Raw genomic sequence first — 16,147 nt, forward strand, 5'->3', positions numbered from 1 at the left:
CAGGCTCTTCTGTCCACAGGATTCTCCAAGCAAGAATGCTGGAGTGGGTTGTCATGCCCTCCTCCAGGGGAATGTTCCTGACTCAGGGATCGAACCTGTGTCTGCTGCTGCTTCTGCTTTGCAGGCAGATTCTTTACCACTCAGTCACCAGAGAAGCCGGTATAGTAACCTAAAGAATGCTTAACATAAAATAAATTTTGGTTTACTAAAACCATTCAGTTAATGAGATTTAACAAACAATCCTAAGCCGTTTCCTAAATCCTAACTTATAACTGATACTTTGGTTAGTCTTTGTGACACAATAGCTACTAATTTAATAGGTGGGGTCAAAATATAGCTCAACTAGATATTAGATTACTTACATAATATATAATTCAGGAAACTGCCAAAGAAATAGCTATGGTTCCAGAAATCTTATGGGCAAAATCCTCTACAGACATATTCAAACCAATTAGAACACAGCTCATAAGATTATAAATGGATTCTTCCTATATTATCCTAAAGCTTTCGTTTTTTGTTTTCACAAATATGAAAACGTTAGGTCATGCTCTAGGTATATTAACTCAATAACATAGCACATATCAAAGAATCACTGCCCATCAAAGGCAATACCTTAATTGAATAGCCTTACTGTCTCAGAGTACTTCCAGATATCAGTCAAAACTAAATTAGTCAAAATACCTTTAGGTTTTGTATTAATCCTTTAAATAAAATGTTACCACATGTGTATATCCCCATCATGAATGGAAACATTCAACATTTTTATACCAATTAATTAATTATGAATTATTACTTTCTCACTGAATTACCATTTGCTGGTATAATATTTTCAATCCAACAACTCTATAACCCTTACTGAATAAGGAGAATTTCCTCATTATGATTCTATAAATCAGGAAGTATCCATACTCAGAACAAAATTTTTGGACACTTCAATACCAAATCCTGACATAGTATTATTTGTTGATGGGGTTATATTAAAAAATAAAAAGGACAATATAGGCTTGACATACAATAAGTAGCCTAGTCTACTTCCTTACCATGAAATAGTTTAGCTCAAATGATTAAATTATGGCTCTGTCTAAGGCATATGAAACTACTAGAAGAAGAGAGTAAAATATATATAAAATAACGACTGAGTGACTTCACTTTCACTTTTCACTTTCATGCATTGGAGAAGGAAATGGCAACCCACTCCAGTGTTCTTGCCTAGAGAATCCCAGGGGTGGGGGAGCCTGGTGGGCTGCCGTCTCTGGGGTCACACAGAGTCGGACACGACTGAAGAGTTTAGCAGCAGCAGCAGCAGCAGATGCAGCAGCAGCATGCTCTGAGAATAACTGACCCCTCTTAGGGCTGCTTTTGTTCCATCCTATAGATTTTGCTGCATTCTATACAGAAGGCTGAGCGCTGAAGAATTGATGCTTTTGAACTGTGGTGTAGGAGAAGACTCTTGAGAGTCCCTTGGACTGCAAGGAGATCCAACCAGTCCATCCTAAAGGAAATCAGTCCTGAATATTCATTGGAAGGACTTATGTTGAAGCTGAAACTCAATACTTTGGCCACCTGATGCAAAGAACCGACTCATTTGAAGGGACCCTGATGCTGGGAAAGATTGAGGGCAGGAGGAGAAGGGGATAGCAGAGGATGAGATGGTTGGATGGCATCACCGACTCAATGGACATGAGTTTGAGCAAGCTCTGGGAGTTGGTGATGGACAGGGAAGCCTGATGTGCTGTAGTCCATGAGGTCGCAAAGAGTCGGACATGACTGAGTGACTGAACTGAACAGAGTTTGTGTGGTTGTCATTTGTCTCAAGGTACTTTTAAAATTTCCTCTTTGATTTCATTATTGACCCACTTTGTAGCATGTTGTTTAATCTCCATGTAATCATTTTTTCTCATTTCTCTTTCTGTGGTTGACTTCCAGTTTCATGGTATTGTGGGTCAAAATAGATGCTTGAAATAATTTCTGTCCTCTTAAATTTGCTGAGGCTTGTTTTGTATCCCTGCATGTGGTCGAGCCTAAAGAATATTCAATGTGCATTTGAAAAGGATGTGCCTTTTTTTTTTTTTCTGATGCAAGGTCATGAAAATAGCAATTAAGTCTAACTGATCTTTTATGTCATTTAGGATCTCTGTTGTCTTACTTAAGTTCTGTCTTGAATATCTGTCTATTGATATCAGTGGGGTGTTAAAGTCTCCTACAATTATTGTATTCTCAATTTCTCCCTTTATATCTGTATTTTTTTTTTAATGCATTTAGGTACTTCTATACTGGGTGCACATATGTTAATGGGTGTTATGTTCTCTTCTTGTATTGATCCTTTTATCATTATATAGTGTCCTTTATCTTTCTTTATGGCCTTTAAAGTCTATTTTGTCTGATATCAGTACTGCCACCTACCCGATTTCTTGTCATTTCCATTTGCATGAAATATCTTTTTCCATCCTCTCACTTTTGATCTGTGTGCGTCCTTCACCCTTAGTGGGTTTCTTGTAGGCAGCATATGGTAGGCTCTTGTTTTATTATCCAACTACCACTCTATGTCTTTTGATTGGAGCATTCAGTCCATTGACATTTAAGTTATCGATAAATACGTATTTATTTTCATTTAAATCTTATTTTTCCAATTGATTTTGCATTTCCTCTTTGTTCTTCTTTTTATTTTTGTTTTTCCTTTTGTGGTTTTATGGTTTTCTTCTGCATTATGCTTGAGCTTTCTTGGTTTTGTTTTCTGTAAATCTATTGAATACTTTTGATTTGTGGTTACCTTATTTTTCAAGTATGTTAACCTATTACTATATCTGTTTGCTTTAGACTGGGAGTCATATAGGCTCAAACACACTCTAAAAAAAATGTATATTTTCTTACTCCCTTCCCCTACATTTTATTTTGATGTCCTTTTTTACATCTTCAATTTATCCTTTTGCTGTTTATTGTGGTTATTACCACTTTCACAAATTTTTTTTATACATACTGCCTTATTTGATTGTAATTTTCTCTTTTCTGTAGATTATTTATTTTCTATTTATAGAATAACTTTCAGTATTTCTTTTAGTATAGGTTTAGCATTACTAAATACTAAAAAGAATTTAATATTCTTTTAGCTTTTGCTTACTGAAAAATTTATCTCCCCTTTCTATTCTAAATAATACTCTTGCTGGGTAGATTATCCTAGATGCCAGTTTTTCCCTTTCAGGACTTGCTACTCTCTTCTGGCCTGCAATGTTTCTGTAGAACCTCATCTACGGAATGTTGCTTACAACCTCATCTCAGCCTGGGAATCAGGCGGTCAACCTGGACGTTGCTTAGGCACTGTGTTCATGGAGCCACCAGTGTAGGACCCTTGTGCAGTTTCACCGAAGCCAGGCACTGGGACCCACCATAGTCACATATAGTTTTGCTCCTAAACACAACTAAATGTGTTCACTAGGGAATCAGGGCAGACCACAGTGCCACCTCTACATGTGTACACCCACAAAACCTGCAGCTGCTAACTCCAGACCTGCCCCAGCTGTGGGAGCACCAGTAAATCCATGCAAATATTCCATAGGCACTGAGATTTTAAAGGTCCTGGCAACATACATCCACCAAAGTTGCAAAGCCGCAGGACAAGGCTGATTCCAGCCCAGCTTCTGAAATCACGTAGTCCTGGGGATCAGCTCAGATTTCAGCTCTGCCTCTGCATGTGGGCAGCTGCAGAGCTTACAAGCTCCAAGAACTTGTGGAGGCAGAGCTGCATCCACTGTGAGGTCACTGGAGAATGAGGCTACTAGGATATGGCCCCTGCCCCTCCCTTTCCTTGCATAACAACAAACTTCTAGAGTGGACTTGGGCTTTGTTCTGTGCCCACTCCCAGTTGCAGCCTGGACAACACTCTAGCCCCTTCAAGCTGTTTCCATGTAGCCAACTTTAGTCCTATACCCAGGTCTGTCTGCTGAAGTCTGAGTTTCACCACCGAGCCACTGTGCACACCAGCAGATGCGACTCTCAGGCTGGGGTATGCAGTGAGATGGCCAGGACCATTAATGCTGGTCTCAGTCTGTTCTGCCTGCTCCAAGACAGCTGCTGACCCTCTGCTGAGCCTCTGAATCTCCCCTTCTGCCCAGCTGATCTCCCAGCTGGTGAAGGGGGTTCCCAGGGTGAGGGAATCTTTTCTCTTTCACAGATCCCTCCCAGGGGTATAGCTCTGTCCCATCCTGATTCCTTTTTTTTTCACCTACCTGTACATGGTGATCTTTCTTGTAGCTTTGGTTTTACATGAGATTTGTTAGTGTCCAGTAGGTAATCTGTGAGAATTACTCCACATGTAGATGTATTTTTGATACATTTGTGGGAAGAGGTGAACTCCAAGTCCTTTTATTTTGCCACCTTGATTTCTCGCCCCAGAACTTGTTTCAAATCTGTTCAATTGATCTGCAACAACTCACCTCAATAAATACACTTCTGTAAGTCAGCTAGGGTTGGCTCTTCACTTTTGAAAGTCAAGCAGTCACAAAGTAAATAAATATACCACTGAGTATATCAATCAACCAACAGTCTCATCTGAATAACCATGCTTCCCCAATGCTCTTTATAAATAAGATGAACATTCTGCTTTGTGCCTGACCAGCATATAAGCAATCAGTTCAGTTTTATCTTTTTACTTCAGCTACTGAGTGGTGGTCTCATTATCCTTTGACATTTTCACTGAATATATATATAAATTTTTTACTTTTGGAACTTCAAACAATGGACTCTATTACCTATTAAATAAATTTTAAAAATTTAAATAAAAGATCTTTATCTTAGAAATCCTTCTTACTTGTGATTTCAAAAGTCAATGATATCAGCAAATGCTATTATCTGCTCTTAACTTAAATCTTACTGTAACTTAATCTTAAATGCTATATCTGCTCTTAACTTAAAATGTCACAATCATCTCTTAACTAACTCCTCTGTTAAATGGAAGCATATGCAGCAGACACAATATTATTCACAGATTCAGTTCAGTTCAGTTCAGTCACTCAGTCGTGTCCGACTCTTTGTGACCCCATGAATCGCAGCACGCCCGGCCTCTCTGTCCATCACCAACTCCCGGAGTTCACTCAAACTCACATCCATCGCATCGGTGATGCCATCTAACCGTCTCATCCTCTGTCGTCCCCTTCTCCTCCTGCCCCCATTCCCTCCCAGCATCAGAGTTTTTCCAATGAGTCAACTCTTCGCATGACATGGCCAAAGTACTGGAGTTTCAGCTTCAAATCATTCCTTCCAAAGAACACCCAGGACTGATCTCCTTTAGAATGGACTGGTTGGATCTCTTTGCAGTCCAAGGGACTCTCAAGAGTCTTCTCCAACACCACAGTTCAAAAGCATCAATTCTTCAGTGCTCAGCTTTCTTCACAGTCCAACTCTCACATCAATACATGACCACTGGAAAAACCATAGCTTTGACTAGACGGACCTTTGTCAGGAAAGTAATGTCTCTGCTTTTGAATATGCCATCTAGGTTGGTCATAACTTTCCTTCCAAGGAGTAAGCGTCTTTTAATTTCATGGCTGCCGTCACCATCTGCAGTGATTTTGGAGCCCCCAAAAATAAAGTCTGACACTGTTTCCACTGTTTCCCCATCTATTTCCCATGAAGTGATGGGACGGGATGCCATGATATTAGTTTTCTGCATGTTGAGCAATTAGGTGCTGATTTTCACCATGCTTAAAGACGTAAGATTCACTAAATGTTAAAGTAGAATGTAAAAAGTTACTGTAACTATTCACCTCTTATTAATAAAAATGGCAAAAAAATATAGAGAACTCAGAAAACAAATTTTTGAGGAATTTTAAATGATGTCAAAACTAGGAACTAAACCAAAGTCTCAGTACACCCCAAATTTAAAATTTTTTTCTGGTAGTGTTACCCTCCTAGGTTGATGTATTTATAGAAAGAACAGATACTATTTTTAAATTATAAACAAATGTACTGTTATCTAATTTGTGTGGCGTTAAACTCTTAAATCCTTTGTATTCAGTTCAGTTCAGTCACTCAGTCGTGTCCAACTCTTTGCGACCCCATGAATCGCAGCACACCAGGCCTCCCTGTCCATCACCAACTCCTGGAGTTCACTCAGACTCACGTCCATCGAGTCCGTGATGCCATCCAGCCATCTCATCCTCGGTCGTCCCCTTCTCCTCCTGCCCCCAATCCCTCCCAGCATCAGAGTCTTTTCCAATGAGTCAATTCTTTGCATGAAGTGGCTAAAGTACTGGAGTTTCAGCTTTAGCATCATTCCTTCCAAAGAAATCCCAGGGCTGATCTCCTTTATATTAAATTTTATTAAAGGACACAAAAATATAAAATTTAAGAAATAGGCCTAATTTTTATTATTCCTCTGGTTTATGTGAGTCTTATTCAACTTTTATACTTTACATGTTAATAAATAATAATAATCATAGCTAATACACGCTACTGCTAAGTCACTTCAGTCGTATCCGACTCTGTGCAACCCATAGATGGCAGCCCACCAGGCTCCCCTGTTCCTGGGATTCTCCAGGCAAGAACACTGGAGTGGGTTGCCATTTCCTTCTCCAATGCAGGAAAGTGAAAAGTGAAAGTGAAGTCGCTCAGTCGTGTCCGACTCTTAGCGACCCCATGGACTGCAGCCTTCCAGGCTCCTCCATCCATGGGATTCTCCAGGCAAGAGTACTGGAGTGGGGTGCCATTGCCTTCTCCAGCTAATACATACATAGTGCTTTATAAGAGCCAAGCACTGTTTCAAGTGTTTTACAGATATTAACCCAAGGAGCACCCTTGTGAAAAGATCAGAATTCCAGTTCTCATACAGACATATTCTCCTTATTATAGGAGGGCTTTTATTCTATTAGGACAAAGAGTCTCAGAAGTCTCGGAGTAGAAGCAACTGTTGAAATTTTAGCAACTCAAACAGCCATCACCAATTAAGAAATATAACTTTCGTAATACCAACCTTTTTCCTGCATATCATATGCTCAAACTACTTTTGTTCCTGAATTATTAAAATGTTGTGAGCAATTAAATTTCATATAAGAGCTTGCATAAACTAGCAGAAACATACTGTCACACCCAGGATTCATTTGTATATTGAAGTTCAAGGATTTGAGAGCCCAATTCAAAAGTCCTGTGTCAAGAAAATGTTCGTGAGGCAAAATATTATGTACATTACACCCACAGCAAACTTTAAGACTGCTTTACCTCCGTCAGTTCCAGAGCTTTATTGTAGCCCATTGAGTGCAAAGTTACCCAGAGATCACGAGGATCTCCTTCTCGATCGTTGGCTTCCATCAGATTCAGATCCATAAAGCCCTGTCTTGTTAGTTCATTTTTCTTGGTATCAAAATTCTCTGTCAAAACAACCAAAAGTTTCTTCCTTACATATTTTTTTTAAGTTTATACATTTACTAAAATGGCTATATTGTTATTCATAAATGTTTATTTTGAAGGAGGCCTTAAGAATCTGTGAGCACTATCAAAGTGAAATAAGAACGGCTCAAGGACTTTCCTGGTGGTCCAGCGGTTAAGATTCTCCTGCCAATGCAGAGGACACAAGTTCGATCTCTGGCCTGGGAAGATTCCATATGCTGTAGGGTGACTAAGTCTGTGTGACACAGCTGCTGAGCCTGTGCCCTAGAGCACGCATGCCACAACTACTGAGCCCACGCCCTGCAACTAGAGAACAGACCCCACTCACTGCAACTAGAGAAAGCCTGTGCCCAGCAACGAAGACTCAGCACAGCCAAAAATAAATTAATTAATAAACAAACAAAGACCATGTTTAAAAAAAAAAAGAATGGTTCGAAACATGTTTGAGAGATACTGTTCTAACTTCCCACAACTCAGCATAAACACTATCACAGTGTATGATTTAGTTTTTCAATAAGAGCTGAAGTCATAAATAGTACAAATATATTTCAAAATTAGAGGAAATCTTAATTTTTCTGGGTAAATTCCAACCTGCCTGCTTATCAGAGTATATACTAACATGTATTTCAAAAATTAGGGTATATGCTGCTGAAGCCAATATTATATTTCAAAAATTAAAATTACTTGCCACTTAAATCCAAATGAATTTGATGTAACATCCCCCAAACTACTGGTATTTCAAAAGGGAAAAGTGAATGGTGCCAGATTCAAGGAGACTATTATATGCTTAACTGCTTTAATTTTAACAGAATTGTCCCCTGGTCCTTAAAAAACTGTTAGATAATAGGGAACACTTTGAAGTCCATGAATGTCCCACACAAATCTAAGTATGCCCATTTTAACACTGTTTATAAGCAAAAATTCATGTGGAAATATCTATATATAATTCTTGAATGTGACTATGAAATACATAAAAAACAGCTACTCATTTTGGATTATATTCTGTTAACTGCCCTACAACAAAGAAAGACTTTATTTTCCAATATGCCCAAGGAAAATGGGTACTCTTATTCGAGACATCTCTTTAACACACATTACTGTGAGAAAAGAGGCAGAAGACATAGCTGTTTAAAACTGGTTGACTGATTAATAGTTTAAAATGCTGAGAGTTTGGAAAGTGATTCATAACTTTTGTAAAGACAGAAAAGGAAACGTAGATTAAATTAGATCATAGAGAGATACAGTAACCACTAAAATGGAAGCTGGAGCTACTAAGCGGAAGAGCAAGATGAAAACATTAATATTTGACATATAATATGAAGAAATAATTACTTTCAAGAATAATGTATCTAGATATAATGCTATAGAGACTATCAATAACTAATCTACTTTTAAAACTTAAAATTATGAATTCTCCATTAATTTTTTAAAGTTTGTTAATACCCAATTTCAAGACTTCCTTTAAAGCTACAGTAATCAAGAGAAGTGTGGTATTGGTGAAAGATGAGACAAATAGTTCAGTGGACTAGAACAGAGAACTCAGAAAAGACCCATACAAATATATTCAACTGACATATGACAAAGGGACAAAGAGAATCAAAATATTATGTCAATAAAGTTACAAGATGATTACATCTTCCTAAAACCAATACTCTATTATGTGTTATCAATCTTGTTAATCAAAGTTTAAAATTATAAATCAATACATATTTTTTGTTATTGATTACACTACATAAACCTTCAGTTAAAAACACTGTTAATCAGCTATACCCTAATACAAAATAAAAAGTTAATAAAAGAGAGTTAAAAAAAACTTTATATTAATAATACTTCTACTTTACTTGCTTTTTAGAAAAACAGATTTATCAGATTCCTCCCTAGTTCACTGCCAAGACCATTTCAAGAACCAGAGGATTAGGACACATTACTACTCCAGTGACAGCAACATGTGAGTTAATCTCTCTCTTGACTACATTCCAACCTTCTCAAACTTCTTGCTCTATGATTTACAGTTGGCTATGGTTTTCTGGCTTTCTCCTTCGACCTTTTAGTCCTTAGCTTAAATACACAAGCTCTACCCTCTTTTCAGTCTTTTCCCAAGTAACAACTGACTTTGCCTCACTCTCAGTATTTTTCTCTGCCCATTTTAGTATTTTTGGCTTCTATACATCCATGGATGGACTTTCTTAATTCAACTCAAATACAAAAAACAAAACAATTCTTAACATACATAAACAATTTCCTAGAAACCTCTTAATTTTTAGTGAAACTCTAGCCTGTTAACTCTTTGCTGCCCTCTTCTGGGCACAGTTTGGGTCTCTTCACCTTTACTATTAAAGCTAAGACAAAGTTTTTTATATTCTAAGCTCCAAAGAACGTAGTAATTATGAGTAAGTAATTTACATTTTCTTTTAACTTGAGTGCTATACCAACTACCAATTTAAGAAAAATAAATGTTTAACTTGTTATGATCTACAAACAATGCTACTATTTTTAAACTGTCCTAACTGCTATAATATTCGATGGAGAAATTTGATATTTCACTTGTTAAGGATGAAAGGGTATATATATATGTATATAACACACCCATTAAGAAAAAATGCTTACCTCTGCAGACAGCCCAAGCATCTTCATCACATTTCTCACCACTTGTTCTCAATTCAAAAAAATTATATTCTTCAAGACTAAGAAGACCATTTCCATCTAAATCAATTACTTCAAATATATCTGATAAAGTTGACCTAAATTAAAAAAAAATAGCAAATTATTTGTCTCTAAGGCAACTAGACTGAAGAAGGTTTTGATGAGGATAACTTTCAAAAGGAAGTAGTATCAGGGCATTAAACAATATTTGTGATGAATTCATCTATGAAACAGAAACAGACTCACAGATACAGAGAATAAACTTGTGGTTGCCAAATGGGAGGGAGAGTTGGGGAAAGCTAAACTGGGAGTTTGGAATTGATAAACAACAAGGTCTTATTGTATAGCACAGGGAACTATACTCAATATCTTGTAATAAACCATACTGGAAAAGAATAAAATAAAAACAGTATTTGTGGATGATAGATTTAATGTATCCAAATATGCATTCTACTTTGTCTAGCATTACAGGACATAATCAAGCTTCTAAAGCAACCATAGTATCTCAACATGTAGTAGGAACTCAAACAGAAGTTCCCATTTTCTTTTCACCGATCTCCATCTATTTTCTTCCTCTCTACTGGTAGCTAGATCTTACTTACATATGTAGAATATGGGAGAATTACCCTATTTGGATTTCATATTAAACAGTTATCTAAGACAATAGTACAATTAGCAGGACCTATTTCTAGTGGAGGAGAAATCAGTAAATTTGTAACTAAAGTTGACTTGCCAACTATATGGAATCTAGAAATAAATGGCAATCCCGGACCTATGAATAGAAGGTCACAGTCAGATGCCTAGCAGATGAGTTGAGCTACTGATTAGAACCTGGGGCTGGGGTTTGCAGCTAGCCAAAGGAAAGGATGGAAGGCAGGCTACTGATACACATCCAGCCTAGTATCCAGCCTCTAACTTTAGTAAACAAAACTTACCTAAATTCCTGTGTAAGAAATAATTCCCCTGTTTCATCTCTGTATACAAGTTGGGCTTCTTCTGTTACTGGTTTTATCTCTTTTCTTAGCCTGCAGCCAGTTGTGGAAGGAACTAACCAGTAAATTCCAGGTCCTAGTTCACCAGTCCACCCAAACGTCTTTTCTCAAAAGAATTTTTAAAACAAACACACACCATGAGTCTTAATGACTTTTAATCATTCTTATGAAAGAGAAGCATTAGAAACAGTTTTCTTTTTTTTAACCAATATTCACCAATTCTATTATGGTTCTATCAATGTTTTACAGGCTTCAAACTCTTTTTGTTAATGCTAAATCTAGTAATATTAGATGTAGTTCTTTATATATTTATAAAATAACTAAAATTATAATAGGTTAGAAGTTATGTAACTTCTAAATCTTCCCAATATTCTTTAAGCATGCCAGTGATGCACTTAAGGGGAATAGTTTTAATTTTTTTGGCTGTTTTTAAAATGGAATGTTGGATAATCTTGCTACCCATACTCTTTTGTACTGAATGATTACAGCATGAAAGATTAACATGTATTTGAAAAAGATCTGCTATATTTTGTGCAAATTTCTGGTATATTTTGTGTAAAGATACATAGTTTATATAAAATTAATGAATATTAATTTAATATACTCACTGGAAGGTAGTAGACTTTATGAAACAAAGCAAATTGTGATTCTATAAAATTTTCTAGAATTTAAAGTATTTTCAACATTTAATAGCATGAAGGGAATTCACTAAGTCCTAATTAAAGTTTCTAAAATATAGTATTATGTACTTTATCACTTAGTATTAACAACTAGTTATGAAATATTTGTTATATTGAAAATGGTCTTAAAATACTATTTTGAGTTTTGACTGTGATGCAAATATTTCAACAGGAAACAAAGAGAAAAAACTTTAAGTAATTTTTCTGGGTTATAGTTGCCTAATATGATTCATATTCCATTCAATATCACAATAATCCAAGTCTATGCTTCGACCAGTAATGCTGAATAAGCTGAAGCTGAATGGTTCTATGAAGACCTACAAGACCTTCTAGAACTAAAACCCAAAAAAGACATCCTTTTCATTATAGGGGACTGGAATGCAAAAGTAGGAACTCAAGAGATACCTGGAGTAACAGGCAAATTTTGCCTTGAGGTATGAAATGAAGCAGGTCAAAGGCTAACAGAGTTTTCCCAAGAGAACGCACTGGTCATAGCAAACACCCTCTTCCAACAACACAAGAGAAGACTCCACACATGGACATCACCACATGGTCAATACCAAAATCAGATTGATTATATTCTTTGCAGCCAAAGATGGAGAAGCTCTACACAATCAGCAAAAACAAGACTGGGAGCTGACTGTGGCTCAGATCATGAACTCCTTATTGCCAAATTCAGACTTAAATTGAAGAAAGTAGGGAAAACCACTAGACCATTCAGGTATGACCTAATCAAATCCCTTACGATTATACAGTGGAAGTGACAAATAGATTCAAGGGATTAGATCTGATAGACAGAGTGCCTGAAGAACTATGGACGGAGGTTCATGACATTGTACAGGAGGCAGTGATCAAGATCATCCCCAAGAAAAAGAAATGCAAAAAGGCAAAATGATTGTCTGATGAGGCCTTACAAATGGCTGAGAAAAGAAGAGAAGCTGAAGGCAAAGAAGAAAAGGAAAGATATACCCATTTGAAAGCAGAGTTCCAAAGAATAACAAAGAGATAAGAAAGCCTTCCTCAGTGATCAACGTAAATACAGGAAAACAATAGAACAGGAAAGACTAAAGATCTCTTCAAGAAAATTAGAGGTACCAAGGGAACATTTGGTGTTGGAGAAGACTCTTGAGAGTCCCTTGGACAGCAAGAAGATGCAACCAGACCATCCTAAAGGAAATCACTGAATATTCAGGAAGTCCTGAATATTCATTGGAAGGACTGATACTGAAGCTGAAACTCCAATAACTTTGGCCACCTGATGCAAAGAACTGACTCATTTGAAAAGACCCTGATGCTGGGAAAGACTGAAGGCAGGAGGAGAAGGGGATGACAGAGAATGAGATGGTTGGATGGCATCATCAACTCAATGGACGTGAGTCTGAGTAAACTCCGGGAGTTGGTGATGGACAGTGAGGCTTGGCATGCTGCAGTCCATGGGATCGCAAAGAGCTGGACATGACTGAGCACAACTGAGCGACTGAACTGAACTGAACTGAAGGGAACATTTCATGCAAAGATGGGCACAATTAAGGACAGAAATGGTATGGACTGAACAGAAGCAGAAGATACTAAGAAGAAGTGCCAAGGATACATAGAACTATACAAAAAAGATCTTCAAGACTCAGATAACCATGATGGTGTGATCACTCACCTAGAGCCAGACATCCTGGAATGAGGAGTCAAGTGGGCCTTAGGAAGCATCACTACGAACAAAGCTGGTTGAGGTGATGGAATTCCAGTTGAGCTACTTCAAATCCTAAAAGATGATGCTGTAAAAGTGTTGCACTCAATATGCCAGCAAATGTGGAAAACTCAGCAGTGTCCACAGGACTGGAAAAGGTCAGTCTTCCTTCCAATCCCAAAGAAAGGCAATGTCAAAAAATGTTCAAACTACTACTCAATTGCACTCATCTCACATGCTAGCAAAATAATGCTCAAAATTCTCCAACAGTACGTGAACTGTGAACTTCCAGATGTTCAAGCTGGATTTAGAAAAGGCAGAGGAACTAGAGATCAAATTGCCAACATCTGTTGGATCATTGAAAAAGTAAGAAAGTTCCAAAAAAGCATCTACTTCTGCTTTATTGACTACACCAAAGCCTGTGACTGTGTGGATCATAACAAACTGTGGAAAATTCTTTAAGAGATGGGAATACCAGACCATCTGATCTGCCTCCTGAGATATCTGTACGCAGGTCAAGAAGCAACAGTTAGAACTGGACATGGAACAACAGACTGGTTCCAAGTCGGGAAAGGAGTACATCAAGGCTGTATATTGTCACCCTGCTTATTTAACTTATATGCAGTGTACATTATTTGAAATGCCAGGCGGGATAAAGCATAAGCTGGATTCAAGACTGCTGGGAGAAATATCAATAACAGATATACAGATGACACCACCCTTATGGCAGAAAGAGAAGAACTAAAGAGCCTCTTGATGAAAGTGAAAGAGGAGAGTGAAAAAGTTGCCTTGAAACTCAACATTCAGAAAACTTAAGGTCATGGCATCCAGTCCCATCACTTCATGGCAAATAGATGGGGAAATAATGGAAACAGTGAGAGACTTTATTTGGAGGGGCTCCAAAATCACTGCAGATGATGACTGCAGCCATGAAATTAAAAGACACTTGCTCCTTGGAAGAAAAGCTATGACCAACTAGACAGCATATTAAAAAGCAGAGACATTACTTTGCCAACAAAAGTCCATCTAGTCAAAGCTACAGTTTTTCCAGTAGTCACGTGTGGATGTGACAGTTGGACTAAAAAGAAAGCTGAGTGCCAAAGAATAGATGCTTTTGACTGCAAGGAGATCAAGCCAGTCAATCCTGAAGGAAATCAGTCCCAAATATTTATTGGAAGGACTGATGGTATAGCTGAAGCTCCAATATTTTGGCCACCTGATGCGAAGAACTGACTTTTGGAAAAGACCCTGATGCTGGGAAAGATTAAAGGTGGGAGGAGAAGGGGACAACAGAGGATGAGATGGTTGGACGGCATCACCAACTCGATGGACATGAGTTTGAGCAAGCTCAGGGAGTTGGTGATGGACTGGGAAGCCTGGCGTGCTACAGTCCATAGGGTCGCAAAGAGTTGGACACGACTGGGTGACTGAACTGAACTGAATATGATTCAAATATAAATAAATGATTTGTAATTCAGATTTCATTGACAGAAAATAAAAATTTAATACAGTTTAAAAGAATTCACTATTTGTATGAATTAGCCACATTTGTAAAAATCCAATGTGAACAAAAACAGTGGAATTTTACTATTAGTTATGTCATATGTACTCTAAAACAAGATGGTAGAATCCTAGATAAACCTACCTTATACAAATTCTTTTCCATCATAGGATATTTATAATGAGTGCCAAGACATTTGTATAGGAAAATATTTTATTTTCCTGTTGTATGAAAGAAAGCAAAATGGCATCCCTATGTACCTTCTGGAGCCCAATGGCTTCCTATAAAACCTAGGAGTTGTCTCTGTCAAATATATTAAACCTAAGAACTGAAGCATTTTCTAGTTGTGTATAAAGTAAAAGTGAGTCACTCAGTTGTGTCTGACTCTTTGCAACCCCATGGACAATATAGTCCGTGGAATTCTTCAGGCCAGAATACTGGAGTAGGTAGCCAGGGGATCTTCCCAACCCAGGGATGAACCCAGATCTCCCACATTGCAGATGGATTTTTTACTAGCTGAGCCACAGAGGAAATCCATATCTAAGCAAATAGGTATTTCTGCTTCAGCACAGAATTTATTGTTATTTAGTGGCTAAGTCATGTCCAACTCTTTTGTGACCCCATGGACTGTAGCCCACCAGACTCCTCTGTTCATGGGATTTTCCAGGCAAGAATACTGTAGTGGCTTGCTATTTCCTTTTCCAGAGGATCTTTCTGATCCAGGGATCAAATCTGTGTCTCCTGCACTGCAGGCAGATTCTTTACCACTAAGCTACTTGGGAAGCCCTCAAATGCAAAACAAAGTTGCTCATCCAAATTCTCGATTTAGCCCTATTTCTACCCTCGCAAGTCAGAGGAATGATAATCATCCTAAAGTGACCATGTCCTATGTTGGATTGTAACAAGCAACCCAATATAAGTGAGGGCTATTTTGAAAACTAAACATTGACCAAACTCATCTTTTGGAAATCATAATCTTTTGAATCGGCCCAATATAAACTGATATCCATGTGTGAAAAACAATTCTTGCTATTTCCTAATACACGTTCTCTGATGAACCTCCTTGTCTCCACGTATAAACTTGAACTGCCATAGTTGGCAAATGGAAAGTCTTTCATGGGCACAAAACTCTTCTTAAAGAAAATAACTGTGAAACTAAAAGTAAAAACCCTTTGTAAATATGAAATATTACAGATAAACAGAGGAGTAAACAGTAAAGAGGTAAATAGAAACTCATTCAAATTTTACTATAGGCTTGCTATGTACTAAGATT

General features: G+C 37.6%; 1 protein-coding gene across 2 annotated transcripts in view; it reads right to left on the bottom strand.

The window, feature by feature from the left end:
• The window catches only part of EFCAB7 (EF-hand calcium binding domain 7), a 58,494-nt gene that overhangs the window by 8,735 nt on the left and 33,612 nt on the right, over window positions 1–16,147 (bottom strand). For both annotated transcript variants that reach the window (XR_005719554.1, XM_040232679.1), the window contains exons 9-11: window positions 10,956–11,113; window positions 9,985–10,118; window positions 7,210–7,358 (exon numbers count right to left, since the gene is read on the bottom strand). Coding sequence is in view for 1 of the 2 variants with exons in the window: in XM_040232679.1 (XP_040088613.1) it covers window positions 7,210–7,358; window positions 9,985–10,118; window positions 10,956–11,113 (441 nt within the window). In the remaining variant the exon portion in view is untranslated. The remainder of the gene's footprint in view (window positions 1–7,209; window positions 7,359–9,984; window positions 10,119–10,955; window positions 11,114–16,147) is intronic.

The sequence above is a fragment of the Oryx dammah genome, unplaced genomic scaffold, assembly GCF_014754425.2.
Source record: "Oryx dammah isolate SB20612 unplaced genomic scaffold, SCBI_Odam_1.1 HiC_scaffold_28, whole genome shotgun sequence".
Classification (NCBI taxonomy): domain Eukaryota; kingdom Metazoa; phylum Chordata; class Mammalia; order Artiodactyla; family Bovidae; genus Oryx; species Oryx dammah.